The sequence below is a fragment of the Diabrotica virgifera genome, chromosome 8 (assembly GCF_917563875.1).
Source record: "Diabrotica virgifera virgifera chromosome 8, PGI_DIABVI_V3a".
In the NCBI taxonomy this organism is placed as follows: Eukaryota; Metazoa; Arthropoda; class Insecta; order Coleoptera; family Chrysomelidae; genus Diabrotica; species Diabrotica virgifera.
This window is the reverse complement of record NC_065450.1, coordinates 7,307,241-7,331,971: the sequence shown is the minus strand read 5'-3', so window position 1 is coordinate 7,331,971 and position 24,731 is coordinate 7,307,241. Positions and strand designations below refer to the sequence as shown.

The following is a 24,731-nucleotide window of genomic DNA, read 5'->3' as shown; positions in this document are numbered from 1 at the left end:
AAAATTAACAAAAGCACAAAATAAGAAAAAAGCAATATGTCTAGAACGCTTAGCCATAAAAGAAGCTGTAAAATATTGGCAACATTGGCTAATGGGCAAAGAATTTAAGGTATATTCTGACCATAAATCCTTAGAAAATATGAATTTTAAAGCTAGAACTGATGAAGAATTAGGTGATTTGGCTTAATACTTATCACAGTACAACTTCAGTGTTAAATATAATCCAGCGGCAACAAACCAAGAAGCGGACTGTCTGAGCAGAAATCCAGTATTAGAACCAGAGGAAAATTTGGACGATTTTCTTCAGTTTGTAAACCACTATTATAGTGATTTACAAATGAGTGAATCCATAAGAAAAATTAACTTAATAGATATCGCAGAGATAAAACAAGATCAAAGAGATTTACACAATAGTAATTTGACATTTAAGAGTGGAATCTATTATAGAAAAATAAGAAAAAGAGACAAAATTTTAATATCAGAAAAATTTAGTATAGATCTAATAAAAAGGACACATTACACCTACTGCCATTTAGGACAAACACAGATGATAAACAAGATAACTCCATTTTATACAGCAAAAAACTTGTTAAAAAACATAAGAAAAATATGCAATAACTGTGAAATTTGTTTGAAAAACAAATCAAGAAGAAAACCCAAATATGGATGGATGTCACATTTAGGTCCAGCAAAACGACCATTTGAAATAGTTTCTATAGACACAGTTGGAGGATTTGGTGGATGTCGGTCAACAAAGAAGTACCTCCAGATATTAATTGACCATTTTACAAGGTACGTTTATATTTTAACATCTCAGAATCAAAATGCAATGGACTTTATAAAATTGACAAAAATGGTAACAGACAATTACCAAGTCGACATAGTGTTAGCAGATCAATACCCTGAAATAAACTCGAAAGAATACAAACAATTTCTTAAGAATAATAATACAAAACTAGTATTCACTGCTGTTGATGCACCATTTTCTAATGGGCTGAATGAAAGAGTAAACCAAACGCTCGTAAATAAAATAAGATGTAAAATAAATGAAACAAAAAACAAAGTTGCATGGGCAACAGTTGCACAAAAATGTGTAGCAGCCTACAATAAAACAGAGCATACGATAACAAGGTTTTCTCCAAGATATCTAGTAGAAGGTGAAAACACAAACATACTACCTGATGAAATAAGACCTACACTCACACAAGAAAAATTAAGTAAAGTAGAAAATTAGCATTGAAATATACATTAAAATCACATGAATACAACAAAAGAAGATTTGATGCACATCGAAAAGACCTACAACTAAATGTTGAAGACCAAGTATACGTGGAAAATTGTAATAAATTAAACAGAGCAAAACTAAACGAATTGAGAATTGGACCGTACACAATTAAGAAGAAATGGTCGAATTATATCTACGAATTGGACACTGGACACAGTAAAGAAGAGTCAAACCTGTTCCACATTACAAAACTAACACCGTTGTTTGAAGAATCCAAAAATGAACACACAAATACCTGTCCAGTTCTCACCTGAAGAGGGCGAGATGTAAAGAGGAATCCCGACATACAATATCTGCTGTCGAGATTCTCTTTAATTTTGTTTTGAAGCAAGTAGCTGAGACACTAGCCAAGTAGCAAGATAAAGTGACGTGACAGTGACAAAATGTCATGAACAAACTTTCTTTAAAATTAATTAATGTCATAAATAATAAGAATTTATTAATGTAGAATAATTAGCTTAAATTGTTGTTTCTTTGTATTTTCAGGTAGTATAATTTTAAGTTTGTAAATATTGTAAAATTAATAAACTTTGTATTTTCAGAGCAACATCAATTTAGTTTTAAAAAAGTCAAAAGTCCCAAGTCCCAGTCTATAGTGGTGTAAATAGTAACATATTACAAATATAAAAAATTGTTACAAAAATTTCAACTACAAAAGTATTACCAGCTTTTGTGACACCAGTAAATACTATTTATATTAATAAATAATTTGGCTCATACATTTAACATTCATTTGTTTTAAAGCATACTTTATAATGATTAGGTATTATATTCTCAAGATGTATTATATGTAAGTAAATTTAAAAGGTAAATTAAAAGTTTAAATAAATACAATATAACTAACAATTAATTTGGTACAGGAAAGTTGCTGTTGTAGAAAAATTACTAAGGTAGATTTAAAATTTGGTTATTTATTTAATGTAGTAACTAATTTGTGCATTCATTAGTATGGTAAAATATTTTTTGTAAAATAATTTAAAGTTATTAAATTCAATTAAATTGTACTAGCGTACGATTTATTTTAATCTTTAATTACGTTTTATCTTCATATTTGATATTTTAGTGTATGTTTCTAAAACCAGATTATATTAATTTTTTTGCCAAAAATTTTTTAATTAAAAATCCGCAAAAACATAAAATCTAGAGCTTTTTAAAATATCTACAAAACGAAACATGCTAGGTACATACAACCTTATACCAAAAGAAAGGTTGTAATATTTACTACAAAATGCAAAACTAATATACCGGGTGTCCCATTTAAAAAAATTGAGAAAATTTTGTATTTGCAAATAGTGATCACACTGTATATTTTATGGCTAAAAGTAAAAGATATTAAATTATTTAAAAATAACACTATATTATAAAAACATTGACCTATCACTTAAATTTTTACTACCTTGAAAACATAATCCACAACCCTATAAACATTACCATTTTTCTCAATAAAAATGTAAATATTTCGAAATTTATTAACTTTAGGCCTATAAGAACCTACACAAATTTTTCATATTTTTAAATAGTATATTTAAAAACGATTTAATATACAGGGCGTTCTATTTAAAAAAATACAACTTTGGTTCATACCGTCGTTCTGACTCAACCTGTATAATCGAAAATAATTTTAAATTATAGACCTCTTTGATACACATTAGTTTTGTTATAAACATTTTTTTGTATATCTCATAGTTTAGCCGTAATCAAAGAAAACCAGAGGTTTGGCGCACCCTGTATATCTATTTACGAACTACGCTCAAAAGGAGCATCGCTTATAACGAATCCATTTGATACCACTCCATTTTACACCTAATTTAAACAACAATTTAAAATAATATTTTAAATTAACTAACAAAATAACTATACCTACCCTATTCCACGAACATATGACTGTGTTGGATTATCTCGACAACGAATATTTTATTGTGCAAAATATGAAGAACGAAAGTAAATTGCAAATTACATTGTTGTTTATTGGAATAATTATTAGAGCCATTTAGTTTCGTACTTCTTATGTTGTACACTAAAATATTCGTTGTTGCGATAATCCAAAACAGTCATATATTCGTGAAATGAACCATATTTTTTTTATATTTTATATAGAAATATGAACTACACCTTAAAGTAGCCCCTACAATAGAGAAGCCAAATGAAACAGCCGTTTTAACATCTTTACCACAAGATTTAATAGCTAAGGGTCATTATCACAAGATTCCATTAATGATTGGTTACACTAATATGGAGGGCATATTACACGAAATATATCAACAAAAGGAAACGAAACAAGGATTAAAACCAGATTATTTCAATCTCTACAAGTTTGTTCACCCGCATATGGCGATAGAAAATAAAGACCCTAAGAAGGAGTTGATTAAAGAGAAACTCAAGAAGTTCTACTTCACCGAAAATGCAGATGAAATGGCCAAGTATGTGGTAAGTATTACCAAAAAAATTAAATTAATTAAATTAAAAACAAGCAAATGGACTTCGTAAGTCCTATAGATTTTCACTCAACATGACCAGAAATAGAACCGAAAGGCAATATTTTGAACTATTTGTGTAACTTTACGTCGATTGATGAACGATTTCTCTAATTTTGAGTCATTTTTGCCAAACTTCCGGTCAAAACTTTTTAACAGGAAACGACATCAAATCGGGAACTAAATATTTCAGCTCGACTTTTTTCAATAAGCGATAATTGATATATCACATACCCATATTTATCTATTCTCGTCTTGCTAAGGCGTAGCGACTAAAATATCGCTTGCAATATTGCGGAAACCCTAAAACAGTACTTCCGGTTGCAACTCTGGAACCGAAAGTCCGAAGTCAAATTTCTCAACTTTAATTATATCCTTGAGTTATAAGTTCTAACTCAACGTTTGATTTGTCATTCTATCAGTTCTAAAGAACGAATGAGTTATATTCGTGGACAGACAAACATGAAACCGGAAATATACATTTATTTTCGTCTTGTTGAGGCCCGTCGAATTATATATCGTTTGAACTCTTTCGGCCACTATATAACAGTACTTCCGGCTACAACTCTCAAACCGGAAGTCCGAAGTCAAATTTCTCACATTTAATACCACCCTTGGATTATAAGCTTTCATTCGACACCTCATTTGTCCTTCTATCTGATCTAATAACGGAGGAGTTGTGAGTCTTCTGAACTAATTGGTAATATTCTTCTCACTCTGACATACTTGTGGGGTTTAGGTTTAATCTCTCTGTTTCTTTGTGGTCATTTCATCTTTTCTCAGGTTTCCTATAAACTTTCATGTTTCAGACATTCGAGTTCCAGCCATATATCTGTGTATTTCTTCACATTTTTTTTCAACGTTTCGATTTTTTCTAATACTGACAGTTTTCTTAACGTCCCTATTCCGGTAACTGTTTTCTTTGTATACATTTCTTTATACTGGCCAACACGTTACTGCTTTCCCGGAAAAGACCGTTATTGCAGTTGCGACCCTAGTTTACCAACGATATCTATAATGATATAGTGAGAAGAGCAATTCAAATTCTTTTTTAGTTGAAAGACTGATAAATTTTGTACACACTTGAATAAATGAAGGAAATTAAAAAAATATATTAAAGTGGGTAAATCTTTAAACACTTTTTTTTCACTTCTTTCATTTGCTTAGCAAAATTAGTAACTAAAAAGAGTAGACTTACATTGGCTTTTATTTATTCACTAACATTGTTAACTTACTTTTTTAGATGGCAACTGATGGTACCTACACTGCACCAGTGGTTGGAACTGCTAAGCTTCATGCAAAAGCCCAAACTGAACCTGTTTATTTATATCTTATGAGTCTAGATGCCGGACTAAATTTCCTTAAACGTGCCAACGGTTTCAGTGATATGCCAGGTAACAAAAAATTTAGTCATAGTTGTTTTTGTATTCTTTACAACACATAATATAATTTAAGTAATGTTTGTATGGGATTGATCCACAATAATGCTTGGTGCAATGAAAATTACATTTTTAATTAACTAATGTTTGAGGTTTAGATTTCCAGTCCGGATTTTGTTTTCAAAAAGATTATCCTGATTATTTCATTCATAGAGATTCTAACCAATAGAAAGCCACAGAAAAAAAATTACAGCGATTATGGAACTCAAGCCTATCAATTATGGTTATGTGTGTTATGATGATTGTTATGTAATCTATCCACTGTCACGTTCTTTGTCCTTGATATGTTTAATTGCACACCAAATATTGTTTTCACCCAATTTTGAAAAAATGTGAAAATTTTGAATTATCTACATCCGTCTGTCCGTCTGTCTGTCTGTCTGTCTGTAGTCACAACTTCTCCGTCAATATACCAGCTAGAATGACAAATGAGGTGTCAAATGAAAGCTTATAATACAAGGAAAATACTTAAGGTGAAATATTTGACCTAATCTGTCTGTCCGACTGCGAATATAACTCCTCCGTCATTACACCAGGTCGAATGACAAATCAGGTGTCAAATAAAAGCTTATAATCCAAGGATAGTATTAAGAGGAGATATTTGAACTAGGCTGTCTGTCCATCGGTCCGTCCGACCGCGAATATAACTCCTCCGTCATTATACCAGGTAGAATGACAAATGAGGTGTCAAATGAAAGCTTATAATTAAAGAATAGTACTAAAAGTGATCAATTTGATCTAGGCTGTCTGTCCGTCGGTCTGTTCGACCGCGAATATAACTTCTCCGTCATTATACCAGGTAGAATGACAAATGAGGTGTCAAGTGAAAGCGTATAATCCAAGGATGGTACTAAAAGTGAGATATTTGACCTAGGCTGTCTGTCCGTCGGTCCGTCCGACCGCAAATATAACTCCTCCGTCATAACACCAGGTAGAATGACAAATGAGGTGTCAAATGAAAGCTTATAATGCAAGTATGGTACTAAATGTGAGAAATTTGACCTAGGCTGTCAGTACCTCTGTCCGTCCGACTGCGAATACAACTCCTCCGTCATTATACCAGGTAGAATGACAAGTGAGGTGTCAAATGAAAGCTTATAATGCAAGGGTGATACTAAAGGTGAGATATTTGACCTAGGCTGTCTGTCCGTCGGTCTGTCGAACGCGAATATAACTCCTCCGTCATTACACCAGGTAGAATGACAAATCAAGTGTCAAATAAAAGCTTATAATCCAAGGATAGTACTAAAGAGGAGATATTTGACCTAGGCTGTCCGTCCATCGGTCCGTCCGACCGCGAATATAACTCCTCCGTCATTATACCAGTAGAATGACAAATGAGGTGAAGTGAAAGCATATAATCCAAGGATGGTACTAAAGGTGAGATATTTGACCTAGGCTGTCTGTCCGTCGGTCCGTCCGACCGCGAATATAGCAGCTCCGTCTTAACCCCACGTAGAATGACAAATGAGGTGTCAAATGAAAGCTTATAATGCAAGGATGGTACTAAATGTGAGATATTTGACCTAGGCTGTCTGTACGTTCGACTGAGAATATAACTCCTCTGTAATTATACCAGGTGGAATAACAAATGTGGTGTAAAATGAAATTTTATAATGCAAGGATGGTACTAAATGTGAGAAATTTGACCTAGGCTGTCTGTCCGTCCGACTGCGAATATAACTGCTCCGTCACTATACCAGGTAGAATAACAATTGAGGTGTCGAATGAAAGCTTATAATCCAAGGATGGTACTAAATGTGCGAAATTTGACCTAGGACTTCCGGCTTTAGAAATGAGACCAGAAGTACTGTTTTAAATTCACCGGAATAATACACGTGCTATATTATTCGACGCTACTTCGCAAGAAGAGAACAAATATATACTTCCGGTTTCATGACTGTCTGTTCATCTGTCTTTCCGTCCGCGAATACAACTCCTCCATTATTAATACAGATAGAATAACAAATGAGGTATCGAATGAAAGCTTATAACCCAATGACGGTATTAAAGATGAGACATTTGACATCGGACTTCCGGTTTTAGAGTTGCTACAGTATGAACTGTTCTAAAGTCACCGAAATAGTATAAGCGATATATCATTCGACGTGCTTTAGCAAGATAAGAAAAAATTTTGGTTTTGGCTTTTATATCATTTCCGCTTAACAAGTTCTAATCAGAAATGCCGTTATAGTCGCAGAAATAGTACATGTAGCACATAAATCGAAGCGTATTAAAAAGTTGAGTTTTAATTTTTAGTTCCTGTTTTGAATTCATTCCTGTTTAAATAACGATGACCCAAAGTTTAGTCAAAATTACTCAAAATTAGTAAAATCGTATATCGATCGACGCAAAGTTACACGAAGCGTTCAAATATCGACTTCCAGTTCTACTTCCGATTACTTTGGGTGAAAACCTAGGACTTAGGAAGTCCAATTACTTGTTTGACTTTCGTTTGCGGCCACTTGTATAAGGTCAATCAGCACTGCTTGACTATTTGCAAGAAGAGCTCTGTCATCTGCGAAACGAAGGTTGTTTATTTTATGACCCTTTATTGAGATGCTGTTTTCCCGTCCGTCAAGAGCTTTTCTCATAATATGCTCCCCATGTATATTAAATAATTGTGAAGATAGTATACATCCTTGTCTGACACCCCGTTCTGGATGAAATTCGTTTGAAAATGTGTCAAGCACTTTAACTGATCCAGTAGTACGTTCATGTAGTTTAGTTATAATTATAAGCGAAATAAGGTGTGGTACGCCTATCTCTTCTAGTATTCGTCATAAGTGTCTCCACTTGACCCTGTCTAATGCTTTACGGTAATATATAAAGCACGGGTTCTCAATCTGTGGTACATGTACCACCGGTGGTACATATCATTATTTGGGGTGGTACATAAAACACAAAAACACATGCAAAATCCAGCATATTCGCAGTTAGTTAGATTAGTAAGTTCCATAGGTATTTCATCTAGGTGGTACCAAGAATAATTTTAAAATAATTTGGTGATACATGACTGAAAAACATTGAAAACCACTGATATAAAGCATGTGTACAGTGGAATATTGAATTACCTAGATTTTTTGATTTGCTCTTTTATAATACCCCAGTAATTAGTATTAAAAATTCTAACTGTTTCTGTATTACTTTGTGTTAATTTGTTTGTGAAATCAGTATCGCAGATGAGGTTGTAGGAATTAGGTCTTTTAAATTTATGTAAAGTGCATGTTTGTATGTTGTGTGCGTATGTATTGTGTATGAGATTGTTGAGATTTGTTCTTCGACTGCCTTTAGACCGCTATGGTTGGTATGTTTTTATTGTTGACTTCTTCTAGTATTAACATTTTCTTTGTGCCTTTTAAGTTTCATGATTGTAAATGGTGGACAAAAAGGCCTACTTCTTTCAAAACAGCTCGCTTTTCTCTGTAGTTAAGCTTATGCTCTGACTCTTGGAGGTGTTGGTGGAGCATTTAATGTTTTCCAGTTCTTTTTTAGTTTAGTAATTTCTGATCGGAACAAAGTTATTACGTTTTAAGGATCAATTTGCCTTATATAGTGGTAGTCCAGTTTACTGGTAGTCCAGTTTACTGGTAGTCCAGTTTACTGGTGGGATTATTGGTACCCTCTATACATATTACGTCGTAACTGTCAGAGATAATTGAAATGCACATTTGAATCAAGGCTCTCAACGATGCTCGTAGCGCAGACGTTGATCGAGGTTCTTGATATGTCGAGTTTCTCAACGACGCTCGTAGTGCAGACGTTGATCGAAAATCTCGAATCAGATAAATAATATCGTCTTCTTTGTTATACAATATACTACTATTTGTATTTTCTTCAGCAGAATCTAGCTTCATTGCTTTGCAATCGTCCTTGTCTATCAGTTTTACCTCTACCACACTTTTCGGGAATTTCAACAATTCGACTACGTCTGGTTGATCAGTCCATTCGTTCTTCGAATCGACGATTTCCTCCTGATTTTTCGTTTGTGCTCTCGTCATCACTAATATACTTTTCTCTGAGTGCTTATTTAGTTGCTTTAGTTCTTCTGATGTAACTTCTATTCGTGATAAGGCGTCAGCTGTTACATTTTCAGCTCCTTTCACGTATCTAATTGTAAAGTCGTATTCTTCTAACTTTAATCTAAATTTGGTTAACCTGCTGGAAGGGTTTGTCATACCAAATAGGTACAAAAATGGTCGGTGGTCTGTCAAAATAATAAATTCTTTCTGTAGAAGGTAATGTCTCCATTTAGCGATGCTCCATACTATTGCCAGTAATTCTTTTTCTATCGTAGGATAATTTATTTCCGCTTTATTAAGTGTTCTACTGGCAAATGCTACCGGTTTGTCATTCCCGTTTGACAAAGTTGTTTCTAGTGCGGTGCCAGATGCATCTGTCCATAGAATAAACGTGTTCTCCTCCGATAAATGTGGGAATTCCATTACGGGGGGTTTGATAATGACGTTTTGAGGCTTTCAAAAGCTTTTTGGTATTCTGTTGTCCCCTCAAATTTTACATTTTTCCTTGATAGTCTATTTAGCGGTGCGGCTATTTCTGCAAAATGATTGATATGTTTTCTGTAATAATTTGCAAAGGCTACGAATCTTCTTGCTTCTTTTGTATTTTGTGGTATTGGATATTGTTCCAATGCGGTGATCTTTTCCGGATCTGGTGCTATACCTTTATTCGAAATCTTGTGTCCTAAATATAATAGTTCTTTTTTCATAAACTCGCATTTAATTGGATTTAATTTCAGATTTACTTTCCTTAGTCGCTCTAATACCTTCACTAAATTCTGATTATGCTGTTGTAGACTGTTGCCAAAGACTATCAAATCATCAAGATATATAAACATGTTTTCATAATTTAAACCTGACATTGCCATAGTCATGGCTCGTGAGAAACATCCAGGGCTTGTCTTTAACCCCATCGGAAGTCGTGTCATTTGATATTGACCTCTATCGGTTGCGAATGCTGTGTACGGTCTGGACTTAGAATCGAGTTCTATTTGGTAATATCCTTGGTATAAATCTAAATGTGAAAAATATGTTGCTCCTGATAAAGCGTCTAGGATTTCTTCTATGCATGGTAATGGAAATCTGTCATTCTCAATTTTGTTGTTTGTAAGTCTATAATCTAACACAACTCTCCATTTCTTGTTTCCATTTTCATCGTTTTTCTTTGGCACTATAAGCAGTGGAGATAAGAATTCTGATACTGCATTTTCAATAATCCCGTCTTTTAACATTTTGTCTACTTGTCTATTAACTTCCGTTTTTTGTCCATGTGGTAATCTATACGGTTTTGTATAAGCAGGTGATACTCCTTTTTGCAATTTTATTTTTGCTTTGTATACGTCCGTTGTTTTGCATGGATCGTCCTCTAAGAAAAACACATCGGAATATTTTACACATATTTTTTATATTGCTCTTTTTTCCTCTAGCGATAAATTTGTTGTGTTTATTATATTCAAAAGTCTTTCGGCACGACTCACCAATTGTTTTGATTCTCCCATGTAGAAAACGTCGAACTTGTCTAATCTTTCGACCTTCGGTCTAAAATTCTTAACAATTATTTCTCTATCATTGATATTTAATATCCTTATTGGTATTTTTCCGTCGACTGGTTTTGAGACTGTTCCTGCCGAGGAAATTCCTTCCGCTATCTCCTGTGGTATAGTTACAAAATCTCCGTAGTGTGTCCCGATTTGGAAAAAAAAATTTTCACATATCCTAGGTATTATTATCGTACAAATTTCTCCCATAGATAGCATTTCCAAATCTCTTCTCATTCCTTCTACATGTAACGATAATTTTAAAGTTTCGTAATTTATTGTAGCAAAATATTGGTATAAAAAATCGCTGCCAATGACTCCATCGACTTTATTTGTGAAACTTTTCATAACTGCAAATTCCTGTGTCAACGTTATCTTCTCTGAGTTATATAATATTTATAGGTCACACAATAAGGTTCCCCTTGTAAATACAGTTTTTCCGGTAACGCCTCGCAAGCTAATACGTCGGGTTTTGTTTATGTCGGTGTAGTTATTATCTAAACATTCTTCAAATAACACGCTGACTGTTGCGCCAGTGTCAATTAATAGTTTTTTGCGTTTTCCTCTGTAATAAACATTAATATAATTTAATCCACTTGCTGTGGAATTATCTGCCTCTATTCGATGGGCCACGAAAAAAATCTACTTCTTGTATTGTGCTTGTGTGTGGCTGCTCTTGACGGGGCTGCTCCTCTGTTGCGAAATATGCTCCTGGTGAATTTCTGTTGCTGGGGTTTCTACCTTGCGACCAATTATTATTTCCCCTCGTTGACCATGTCCTGCTCCTCTTTTTCTTTGAGACCTACCTTTGTTATGATATTGTCTTACTTCGTTTTCATTTGTATTTCTATAATTATATGTCTTGTTACCTTCTTTTCTCCTGTCAAAACTATTTTTCTATCCGTTTGTTGTATTTCTTCTTCCGCCTCTATATGTTTTATTCATGTGGTACATTCCTGCAGTTTCCGTTCGAGTTAGCGATTCTTCGTTCTTTGCGCTTGTGATCGCTTCCGCTAAGGTGCTAAAGTTCTTGGCTTTCAAAATTGTTTTTATCTCGTCATTTTTTAAACCGTTAGTAAACACGCTTATTGCAATTTTTTCGTTTACTTTGGCCAGCACTTCTTCTACATCTCTGTTTCCCTCTGCTTGTGCTATTGTTAATTTTGCCATGAGCTCCTCTAAACTTCTTCCAAATTTTTCTATTGACCTATTCGCTTGTTTCGCTGAGTTGATCTCCGCTGACAGAACAGGGATAGATTGTTTTACTAGAAACTTTTCTTTAATATCGGTTATTAGTGCCGCGTTTGAGTTGTAACTAGTTTTCAGTCGTAATTTTGCTGCTTGCGTTGGTTTCACCTTTAACAGGTACTTTGTTAGTTGCGGTTTTCCCTCATTATCTAAAAATTCATCGTACAGTTCAATTGCGTCTATGAATGCTCTAATTGATTCTTCGGTGTTTCCTATGTGAGGGATCAGGTTCCCTGCTGTTTTCAGTTCGAATTTCTCTCCCATCTTGTCGTTGTTATGTTCAACTTGTCTTTTCCGTAGTTCTGTTTGGACTTTTTCGATTTTTTCTCCAATTTTTGCAATAATACCTGCAATGAATGAATTTGTCTTCTGCTGCCTTACAGCTGTCAACTTTGTATACTTTATGCACCGTCCTAAATTGTTCCGTGATAGTCCTGAGTTTTTCCAACCATTTATCTGTGATTAGCTTATTTTTCCTTCGTTCTATAGTGTCTTTGGTGAGATTCCTATTTAATATAGTTATATCTTCCACAATACGTTGAATTCTTTCCTCAAACATAAATTCGGCTTGGCCTGACTACGTTACTCACTAGTATATGGCCTAGTGTCTCGAAGTCTCAATTACTTCGTAAAGCTTATCATTGCCGTTAAGTTTATCAAATATAACAAAATATAACATATAAAATATTATAATAAAACATAAATGTAAGTAAAATAAAAGGATCAATAATATTGGATAACCGTCAATATTTAAAGTGTCAGTAAATTAGTAAGTGAGTAATTATATAATAAAAAAAATCAAAATTTCAATATGAAAATTAAAAAAAATAGCCATCAAACTTACTTCATAAGCAGTTAAACTGTATTGTATTAAAAAGAAAAATTACTCACGAATATGGGTACATGTGTCTATGCATTTGGTCCTGTATTCTGGGCGTCTAACCTCAGCATTTCCATTGATTTAGATATATGTCCTGTCGGATGTGGCGTCGAAGCTGCTTCTTCCATCGTCGATACAGTATCCATCCAACGATGATTATGGCCAGGCTGAACGATACAATTCCCAAAACTCCAGGGATTGATGGCTTCTCGTTTTCGCCGGTTTCAGCTGTCACACCTCCGCTGTTGCCTGCTTGGTTTATGAAGATCTGTTCCTCTTTTTCTTTGTTCTGGTTGTTTCCCATCTTACGTGTAGAGCTGCATAACTCAATCTATATGCGAACCAGAAAACTCCATTCTTTAACTTAAGGCCGGGTCGCCATGTGAAGTTGGGGGTTGCTGGACGAACACATTACCCCGAACAAACAAACTTAAACTTTCTTCATAAACTTTATTCTTATAAGGTTAAAGGTACAATTACAATTACGTCGACCGACATTATCGTTATGAAAGGTCAAGGTGACCCATATCTCGGTAACTATATCCCCTGACTACGCGCTAACAGAGTTCAGCGAACACAACGATGTCTCAGGTACTCGACCTTCCCATTTATATCTATTATATTAAAAACAATGCCCATATGTATCACCATATATGGTTATACTATACGTATTTCAATAATGACGTGTGCTTTCTTTGCAGTCTTTCGAATGAGTTCAATACTTTGAACTTTGCTACTATCGTAATAAATTATACAAATTGCAACTATAATATTGACCTTATTTTTATAACAAATAAATTAGGAAAATTCCGTGAGGGTTGTCGTGTACCATCACAATCAACTTGGTACATAGGTTGCATATATCATTTGCCTTCATCGTCAGATGCTAGGTTTATGCAGTGACGGTTTAAGGCATCATGGGGCCCTAGGCGGCCATAAGAAGTAGGTTCCTTTATATCGACCGTTTACTTAAAACAAATTTACAGATATTTATGTTGTTTTGGGAAGTACTTACTTTAAAAATAAATTAAGATAATGTAAAAAATATCATTTTTCTTTTTTTTTTACATTTCGCAACAACTTCTCATTAAAATTCCATAGCTAATATGCCACAGAATAAAAGGGATATTGTGTCGATATGTGATTTTGCCCTGGGTATGAGTGCCACCCCTTCGGGGGTGAAAAAACATACATTCAAAATAATAGATAACTGATTAATTCTAAGTAACTTTTGTTCTATCGAGTTTTTTCACTAAATCAATACTTTTTGAGTTATTTGCGAGTGAATATGTTCATTTCTTAACAAAAAAAAAACACCTTTTTAGACGGTTTTTCGCAAATAACTCCAAAATTAAGTATTTTATCGAAAAAATATTCTTAGATATAATATAGCGTATACAAAATTTAAAAAATGGTGTATGTATGAAGTATGTAGATCCAGTATAAGCAGAACTGGAGTGGAGCTAATGAAAAGTAGATTCTTATTCGACAAATTCCAAATCAAATATTTCAACGTAAATTACCAAAAAATGAAGCACTTTTCTGTGAAAAGTCATCACAACTTTTTTAAAGTGTTAAAAAAGTATAGCTTAAAATAATGTTAATTCCTTTTTTTAGCACAAAAATCTTGAAAATTTATAAAAATCTTGAAAAAACTTATAAGTATATTATTTATATGATCTGTAAGTTTCACCGGTTCACAGTGCTTATAATTTCAAAACATTGGGGTTTAAAGTAAAACAAATTTTTTTAAATTTTGAAAAAAAATATCCTTTTTTTTTTCAAAATAACTTAAAAATTATTACCTAGTGGTAGGTACCGAAAATCTTAAAAAGTAAAAAATATAGGTTTTGATTTTCTGAATATTTCTGGTTTTTGCTTTTTTGGAAGATAAAAATTGGTTAAGATATGTCTGTTCAAAATTTGCATACCCTGGGTAGATAATTTTTCATTTATTAAAAATTAATTAATGAAAATAGTTTCTATCCTTGTGGGATCGGTACTCACCGGAGGGGCCGCAGACGTTCGGATACAATTAGCGTCTCTTTGCAAAAACAATGACGACTTTGCTAAGTAACAAGACATTTACTCAACACACACACTACCCACTACACTAGGTACCTGATTGTAAAAATCCACTGTACCATGCCAATGGCCATTAGTTGTCGAGGCATTAAGCTAAATAAAACAAAATTGCATACACTCGTGATTAGTGACTTGTTCAAGCCCTTTCTACTACAGCCCTTTTATAAATAAGCACTTTATACCGATAAAAATTACAGAGCATATAAACAATACATAAATAAAGTAGCTTGTGAAGCTGTAAGGATTCATTTCATTTGGGATGCTAATTAGGGGAGTATTTTCACCAGTTTTTTTTACTCAAAAAATGGGATCAACTTTATTCTGAGCGTATCTTACTTACTTTTTATGATAGAAAGTTTTTAAAAAAACAAGAATAATGCTTTTTTTAAACATTTAAACAAGTTATGATAAGTTTTCCATGAAAAGTGCTTCATTTTTTGATTATTTCACGTTGAAATATTCGATTTGGAATTTGACAAATAAGAACCTACTTTTCATTAGCTACAACTCTGCTTCTACTGGGTCTACAGACTGCACAAATACACCATTTTTTAAAAGCTATATTTTTGCTAAGAATATTTTTTCGATAAAATACTTACTTTTTGAGTTATTTGCGAGAAACCGTCTAAAAACGTGTTATTTTTTGTTGAAAAATGAAGATATTCACTTGCAAATAATTCTAAATGTATTGAATTGATGAAAAAACTCTATTGAACAAAAGTTGCTTAGAATTAGTCAGTTTATCCACTTCCGGACGTATTTTGACGGTATATTTTTTCACCCCCGAGAAGGGGTGTACTCAACCGTAGAGCAAAAACACACATTGGCACAATATCATTTTTTTATTTGACATGTTAGCTATGCTTATACCAAATTTCATGTCAATCCAAGCTCTTGTTTCAAATCCAAAGGTTCTTTAAAATCCGGAGGTTTTGCAATATTTTACCGTGAGTGAATGGATATGGGTAGAAATTGAAAAAAAAAACGTACCATACCAAAATAATTACCAGGTTTTATCAAAATGTGCTTGCAATATTGATTACCAAATTGAGGGAATGATTAGAACATGGAATATAAAAATGCCTTTGAAGATAACTGCTTAATTTGTCTTGAAGTCGGTTGTATTATTCTGATATTCTGTCGGTTAATCATAAATTAACCATTTTCTTTTTTTTTTTTTTGTCTCAGTTAGCCCTATTTGATTTTTTTTAACATTTTAATTTTTTTTTAAATAACTGCTTAAATAATTAAATGTTAATTAATGCATTTGTGTGGGATGCGGGCCCCATGGAGTGCCCGGGCCCTAGGCGGCCGCCTAGTCCGCCTAATGGTTAATCCGGCACTGGGTTTATGGAAGAACTGGATAATATTTTTGATTTTATTATTTCAACGAACCACTCTTTCATTTTGGTGGGCGATTTCAATTTAGATCAATTGTCAAGAACTTTTTATGTCAAAAAAATAAATGATCAAATGTTGAACTACGGTATTTGCCAATTAGTTACAGAACCTACTAGAGTGACAAATGTATCTAAAACACTGGTAGATTATGTCCTGTCAAATACTAATAATATCATAGTAGATGTTCATGAAACTCCAAAATTAACTGACCACTCCATTATTTCTGTTAATCTAAGAAATACTAAAAGTACAGAGCATTATAATGTTAAGAAATTTAGAAATTTAAGTCAGAGTAATATTTTGACAATTCAAACTAATTTAATGTATTATAACTGGAATTTGAATTCTGTTGATATTGACTCGATTTTTAATGAGTTATTTTTAAATTGTGAGATTGAAATCAATAAAACAGCACCTATTCAAATCTGCCGGTTTAACTTAAAGCTACCTTGGTTTGATAACGAAGTTTACTCTCTTATAAAATTACGTGACAATGCTTATAGAACTTTTAAAACAGCACTTGAACCATTTAAGCAGGAGTTGTGGAGTAATTTTAAAAGATATCGTAATGAAGTTGTTAATTTGTTAAAAACTAAAAAAAATCTTTATTATTTTAATAAAATAGATAGATTTAGAGACAACCCCAAAGAAATGTGGAGAACATTAAAAAATTTAGTAAACATTAAATCCAAAGGTTCACCTCAATATGTTCAATTTGAAACAGGTATGTATTCAACATGTCAAGATAGCAAAGAAATCGCTAACCAGTTCAATAGTTACTTTGTTGCAAGTATCAACAATATTTTTGGAGCTTTGGATTTGAGGGAAACCTGGTGTAATAAAAATAGTAATTTATACCTACCAATAAATAAATTTAAATTAGTATCTTTAAACGAATTATGTATGTATGTTAATAAATTAGACAGTAGATGCTCAGTTCATGATATATTAAACGCTAAAATTCTCAAAGACATTTTTGAAACAATTGGGCATATTATATTAAATTTAATCAATACTTGTCTGTCTGCTGGTAAAATTCCGAATCAACTTAAAGTTAGTACAATTGTACCAATTCAAAAAATCAATAATACAGTGAAAGCTGAAGAATTCAAACCCATCAATACACTACCACCAATTGAAAAATTGATTGAACTTGTTGTATATTATGATCAAATTATTGAACATGTTAAAACAAATGCTATTTTGATAAGTAATCAACCTGGTTTCGGAAAGCAACACTCTTGTGATTCGGTACTTCAATTGACAATTAGTAAATTTAAAACTGAATTGGATCAAATCAAATATGTAGTATCTGTATTCTTAGACCTTAAGAGGGCCTTTGAGACCATAGACCGAAATATTTTAATGGCAAAATTGTGGCAGTATGGCATTAGGGGTGGAATTTTTGACTGGCTGAATAATTATCTATCAAATCGCAAGCAGAAGGTTACATTCAATAATTGTATGTCAGATGACCTTAACATTGATCTAGGTGTACCTCAGGGCAGTGTCCTAGGGCCATTACTTTTTATTCTCTACTTGAATGATATAGATCTGTTTGTTGATTGTGAGTTTGTCAATTTTTTGCTGACGATACGTTAATAGCTTGTAGTGATGTATGCTTGGAAAATGCGGTGGCAAAAATGAATTCAATTCTGGAGGCTGTTTATAATTATTTAACATTAAACAAGTTAAAATTAAATGTATCAAAGACAAAAGCTCTAATTGTAACCAGTAGATATAAGTATAACAAAATCAATATAAATAACATTAATTTATCCATAAATGTTGAAAAAGATTGAAATAACAACAACTATTAAATACTTAGGATTTCAACTTGATAACACTCTTTCATTGGAAGATCATTTTGTTTATGTACATAAAAAAATCAGCAAGAAATTATACTTTTTTAAAAGAGTAGCAAAATATTTATCTTTAGAAACTAGACTTGCTGTATATAATTCAATAATCCAACCTCATTTTGATTATTGTGCATCAGTCTTATATTTGTTCAACCTAAATAAAATGGGGCAACTTCAAAAATTACAAAATCGTGGTATGCGTATAATATTAAGAATGGGTAGATTGACACCAATAAATTTAATGCTAAATACATTGAACTGGTTTTCGGTATATCAAAGGTTTCAATATTTTGCATTGATTTTGGTTTATAAAATTAAAAACAATATAGCTCCCGATTATTTTCAGCAATTTATTAATTTTCCTAATACACACATACACGATACTCGAAATAAAAATAACATAATATATATAGTCTGTTCGCTAAACTCAGACGCAACTTTCTAGATATTTTAGTCGGTAATTTTGCCAATTTTAGTAAAACTGGCAAAAAATAATTACTAAATAGTTAATAATCACTAAATAGTTAGTAATTTTGCAAATTTTTGCAAAATTGGCAAAAAACAAAAAAATTGTCGACTAAAATATCTAGCCAGTTGCGTCTGAGTTTAGCGAACCGACATATATGTACTTTTCTAAAATGAATTATAGCAGCTCAATGAATTCATTGATATTTAGAGGTTTCAGAGAATTTAATGAATTGCCTAATGAATTAAAAGACTGTAGGACAGTTAAAAGTTTTAAAGATAAATTAAAGGTTTTCCTTAAAAATTTAAAGTAGTATGTATTTGAATTGGCGGAGAACGTGCACAATATTTTTGTTCATTTTTATTGACTTTTATTGGTTGGTGAACTTGTTAATTTGATTACAATTCGTTATTAATTTTGATTATAATTTGTTATTAATTTATTATTATTTTTTAATTTATTATTACATTTATTATTTTTTTTATTGAATTTTTTTATTGTGTATCATTGTATTGATTGATTTTCTTTCGTTTTATATGTAAAAAAAATGTATTTAAGTTAAATTTGTATATTAGGTTACCTATTTGAAATAAAGATATCTATCTATCTATCTATCTATCATTGTTTTTATCTTTAGGGTTTAGTTTTTGCATATTTTTGTCAAGACTCGTATCGATTTTGTTATATTCTGTCATGTCCATAATCTGTGCCACGTTCGTATCCATATCCATCATCGAATTTGCATTAACTAGATTTGTTTGAACCAGTTGCTGCTACATTATCTCTGACTATTTCTATATCATTCGTACTATGGCTAGCTACATCTTCATTTGGTGTCTTTAATAACGATAAAACCATAACCCATTTTTATTTTTTTGCCATTTGACTTTTCTTTTGCTGCTATATGTCTAAGATTTTTCTGCATATCAATCTCTTTAAGTGTAAAGTCGCATTCAATGTATACGCGGTGTTGTTTATAACTTCTAAGATTACTTTTTGCTTCTAGTACTCTTAGGTTGTCCTCAAACTTACTAAACTCAATAATGCACATATTGTCGTTGATCTTTTGTACTTTATTTAACTCTGCCATTATTCGTAGCTCTTTATTTAAAAAGTTTCCTATTTTATTCTTAAGCTTTTCCATATCAGACGTACTTATTGGCAAACCCTTTTGTTTCATACTCATCATTTCCTTTTTTAAATTTTCATTTTCTTGAATTATTTGTTTAAGCATTTCTTTGTACTCGCTATTCTCTTTTCTGAGTTCTTTCATTTCTCCTACCAACTCACCTACCATGTTTTTTATATCCTCTAGTTTTTATCTTTCTTTTATTATCAGTTATTAACGTTTTCATCATTTCCGTAATTTCATTTTCTCTACCTCCAGCATTCTTTTTATTATTTAATTCTTCTTCTTCTACGGCACTACAGCCCAAATGGAGCCTTGGCCTCCTTTATTTTTTGCCTCCACCCTTGCCTGTCTGTGGCTGCTCTTCTCCATACACGGACTCCTAAAAGGGCTTGTGCGTCGCTGTTTACTGTGTCTTCCCAGCGCTTTCGTGGCTTCCCAACCGGTCTCTTTCCTTGCATTCTAGCATTCAGTGCTCGTTTTGGTAGCCTATCCTCTCCCATTCTTATCACATGTCCGGCCCATTGCAATCTTTGTAATCTAATGAAGTCTGACACGGGCGTTTCCTTATAAAGTTGATAAAGCTCGTTGTTGTATCGACTTCTGAAGATTCCGTTTTCCCTCACAGGTCCTAGTATTCTCCTAAGTACTTTCCTTTCGAATGTGTCGAGTTTGTTTTTGGATGTTTCTTTCAGCACCCAGACTTCACTGCCATAGCATGTTATTGGTCGAATTAAGGTTTTATAGATTCTCATCTTTGTATTTCGGTGGACACTTTTTGACCGAAATATATGGGAGAGGGCAAAATAAGCTCTGTTTACCTGCGTTATTCTCTTCCTTATTTCTCCATCTTCTGATCCGTCGGCATATATTTCTACTCCCAGGTATGTAAACTTTTCAACCGTTTCAATGTCATCTTCATGTATAATGTTTTCTGGGACTATATTTCTTCTCGTCTGAGTCATTATTTTTGTTTTTTCTGTATAATTTCCAGACCTAGCATTTTTGTTTGTGTTTTTAACTCTGCATATGTTTCCTGTGCTCCTGTTGATGTTCTACTCATAATATTAATATCATCAGCATAAGCGGCCAGTTGAACCGTTCGGTTGGTCAGTAGATTTCCTCGTCCAGTTTGCATTTGCCTAACCGCATACTCCAGTGCCAGGTTAAACAATGTTGGGGCCAGCCCATCTCCCTGTTTTAGTCCCTGCGAAATGTTAAAAAAGTCTGTCCGGTGGTTTTGTATTCGTACACATGCCTGAGTTTCATCCATTGTGGCTTTAATGAGTCTTATTAACTTGTGTGGTATTGCCAATTCAGCCAATATATAGTATAGTTTGTTCCTTTTGACTGAGTCGTATGCCTGTTTGAAGTCTACAAACACGTTGTGAACATCAATATCGTGTTCCCATGCTTTGCTCAAGATCTGTTTTACTGTGAATATTTGATCCAGTGTCGATCTTCCCCGTCGGAAGCCCGTCTGATACTCTCCAATAATATTTTCTGCTAGTGGTTGGAGCCGCTGGTTTATAATATACGTGAGGACTTTATATGCTGTACATAGTAGAGAGATTCCACGGTAGTTTTTGCACTGGAGTTTGTCTCCTTTTTTATAGATCGGGCATACTATACTTTTCTTCCAGTCGTCGGGTATTTTCTCTTCTTGCCATACGTCTCTGATGAGCGCGTTGATGTGACTTGCTAGGTGGTCGCCACCTACCTTATATAGTTCTGCTGGTATTTCATCAACTCCCGGAGCTTTATTGTTTTTCTGGGCCTTAATGGCTTCGAAAACTTCCTCTATGGTTGGAGCTTCTATTCCATTCTCTTCTACGTAGATCATACGCATTTCATCTTCCATGTCTACTTGAGTTCCAAGTAGTGTCTGAAAATAATGCTTCCAGGTTTCTGTGACTTTCTGTTGGTCACTGATTATTTGCCCACTTTCATCTTTACATAGACTTGTTTGAGGTTTATACCCACTTTTTATCTTTTTTAGGTATTCGTAAGCCCCTCTAATTTCGTTGTTTTTGAAATGTTCTTCCATTTTTTCTATTTGTCCATTTTCATAGGCTCTCTTTTTATTTCTACATGTCTTGTCTGCTTTCCGTCTTGCGACTTCAAATAATGTTCGTCTTTCCCGTGTTCTTCTTGTTATGTACATTTTGTGTGCTTCATTTCTTTCCTCGATTGCTTGTCTGCACTCGTCATCAAACCATGCTGCTCTTCTCTCCTTTTTCTTGTTTCCCAGAGTGGACGCTGCTGCTGTCAGTACTGCTGTTTTGATATTAGTCCATTTGCCCTCTATGGAGTGCAGTTCTAGCGTCCTTAACTCATTTGCGACTTCTTGTTCGAACTTCTCTTTACATTCCTGAATCTTCAGTTTTCCAGGTCCAGTTTGTTTGTTCTTTGTTTTCTTTCGTTTTTTTGCTGTTAACTCTGCATCTAAATTTGGTTTGTACTAAAAGATGGTCTGATCCACAGCATGCTCCTCGTCGTGTTCTCACATCAGAGATACTACTGGCTGCCCTTTTGTCTATCAGCACATGGTCAATTTGATTGGTTGTGGTTCCATCTGGTGAAATCCACGTCATTTTGTGTATGCCTTTATGTGGGAAGCATGTGGAACTTATAACCATGTTTTTACTGGTGGCAAAATTTATCAAAAACTCCCCATTCTCGCTTGTTTCATTGTGCAGAGAGTGTTTTCCTATTGTGCCATAGAACTGCGGTTCCTTGCCTATTTTAGCATTCATATCACCCATTATAATCTTGATGTCATTTTTTGGCGCATTATCATATACTATCTCCAGCTGTTGGTAAAAGCTTTCCTTTGTATGTTGCTCTTGATCTTCTGTTGGACAGTGAATGTTTATCATTGTTAGGTTGAAGAAGTGGGTGCGAATTCTCAACTTACATATCCTTTCACTGACTGCCTGGAAGTCGATGATTTTTGACTTAAAATCATTATCCACCACAAATGCGACTCCACATTCTTTGCTTCCTTGTTCCTTCCCACTGTATAGAATTGTGTGCGTTTTAGTGTCCCTGACACCTTTCCCCAGCCATCTTGTCTCCTGAAGAGCAGTAATCATGATCTTATATCTTTTTAGTTCTTGCAGAAGTGCGGTTTGAGCTCCTGGTCTATTTAGCGTCCTCACATTCCAGTTTCCAAATGCATAGTCCATGTTTCGTAGTTTGAGTCGTTTCCGAAAGTTCCGTCCTGTATTCCGAGGCAAATGTTCAGGTTTCGTAACAGTGTGTTTTTTCCGGGAGTGGGTTGTCAGCCCACTGCCCAACCTTCCTCCTTTATCCGGGCTTAGGACCGGCAGTGGTGACTCCTGAGCTACTCGATTCACCCATTTGTCACCACAGGCGGAGTTTTATTATTTAATTACTATTTTAAATATTTAAAAAAATTTAGACAAAGAATGACGCAAATGTAAAAAGGGTTTAAATGGGGGGATTAAATTAAAATAATGAAATTCGCACCAACAGGGATAAAAAGAAAAGCCATCGTTATAAAAATAAACGCCATACCGATGCTCCTGGACGATTACTCCTCATTTAATCTATATTTTAAATATTTAAAAATCGTTTTTTTTTGTTCTCCTGAGAAATTTGGCTTTTTGCAGTTACGTCATTCTTCTTCCAGACCGGCGATATAGTGTATATACATATCTCTTACATATTAGAAATTTATACTAAACTATTGTTTTCAGGTGCTTGCCATGCTGACGATCTAGGATATTTGTTCCAAATGCCACTTGAGGCCCTAAACATGCACAGAGGAGAAAAGGAACTAAAAGCAATTAGAATATTTGTTAAACTCTGGACCAATTTTGCCAAATTCGGTAACCCAACTCCTCAAGGAAACGATATGAATATAACCTGGAGTCCAGTTAATCAAGAAGAAGTAAATTATTTGGATATTGGAGATGAATTAACGATGAGGAGCAATCCCGAGCCTGAGAGGTTAAAATTATGGAGGGAAATATTTCAACTGAGCCCATATACGCAATATTACCTGCAATAAAATATATTTATCTTAAACAAATATTAAAAATACTTTAAATAAATTATTTGTTTTTTTTAATTTTCGGCTTTGTGTCTTTTATATTGTAGATCCATAAAAAATCGTCATGAAAATATTGGTATGAATATACAGATATTCATATAAGATGCAAAATAAAAAAAACTGGTGAGACCAAAACACCTATCGAAGAACTTACACAAAGATAGATCTGCAATGGACCCGATACTTTTTAATTAAGTATTCTACCATAAATAAAACCTTCCAACGAGATAGTTATAGTCTAAGAGCTAGAGGCGAGAAATCATCGTCATAAGTAATATGGAGTTTGGCATGTGAAATGTGTCTATTGTATGTTGATAATTATGACCCCTTTCAGGCTGACACCTCAGTGGATACAGGGAGTAGCAATAAGGGATGAAAGGGGAAAGTTAACGCAGTCATTAAAGGTTTTCACCTCCTATTTTGTTAAACCTCCATCGATTTTCATGAAAATTGGTGAGTAGTTAGAGCATACCTCAAGAAATAAAACTGATATAGTGCCAACGTGCGCTTTTACCCTGGGGGTGGATGCCACCCCTTCTCAGAGGTGAAAACTATTTTATTAAAAATAAACCCACTAATCGATAGAGGGACAAATTTTAAGCAAAATTTATTAGCTCGAATTATTAAAATAAATCGACACTTTTTGAGTTATTAAAGATCAAAGATTTGAATTTTTCGTGAAATAAATGCATGATGTAAAGCGGTTTTTCGTAAATAATTCAAAAACTGTAAGTTTTATCAAAATAGTTATGATTACCAAAATTGAAGATAATAAAAAATAAAAGAGATTTCTTATTCGAAAAACCTTTGAGAATTAATAAAAAGTG

At 33.5% G+C, this 24,731-nt stretch overlaps 1 protein-coding gene across 3 annotated transcripts in view; it reads left to right on the top strand.

Moving 5' to 3' along the window:
• The window catches only part of LOC114344397 (esterase FE4-like), a 64,836-nt gene that overhangs the window by 20,825 nt on the left and 19,280 nt on the right, over positions 1–24,731 (top strand). For 2 of the 3 annotated variants that reach the window (XM_050659650.1, XM_050659651.1), the window contains 3 exons: positions 3,383–3,712; positions 5,003–5,153; positions 23,549–23,905. In XM_050659650.1, coding sequence (XP_050515607.1) covers positions 3,383–3,712; positions 5,003–5,153; positions 23,549–23,862 — 795 coding nt within the window. In that variant the 3' untranslated portion in view covers positions 23,863–23,905. Of the gene's footprint in view, positions 1–3,382; positions 3,713–5,002; positions 5,154–23,548; positions 23,906–24,731 lie in introns of those variants that run through there. The other variant, XM_050659652.1, reaches the window with a different exon arrangement.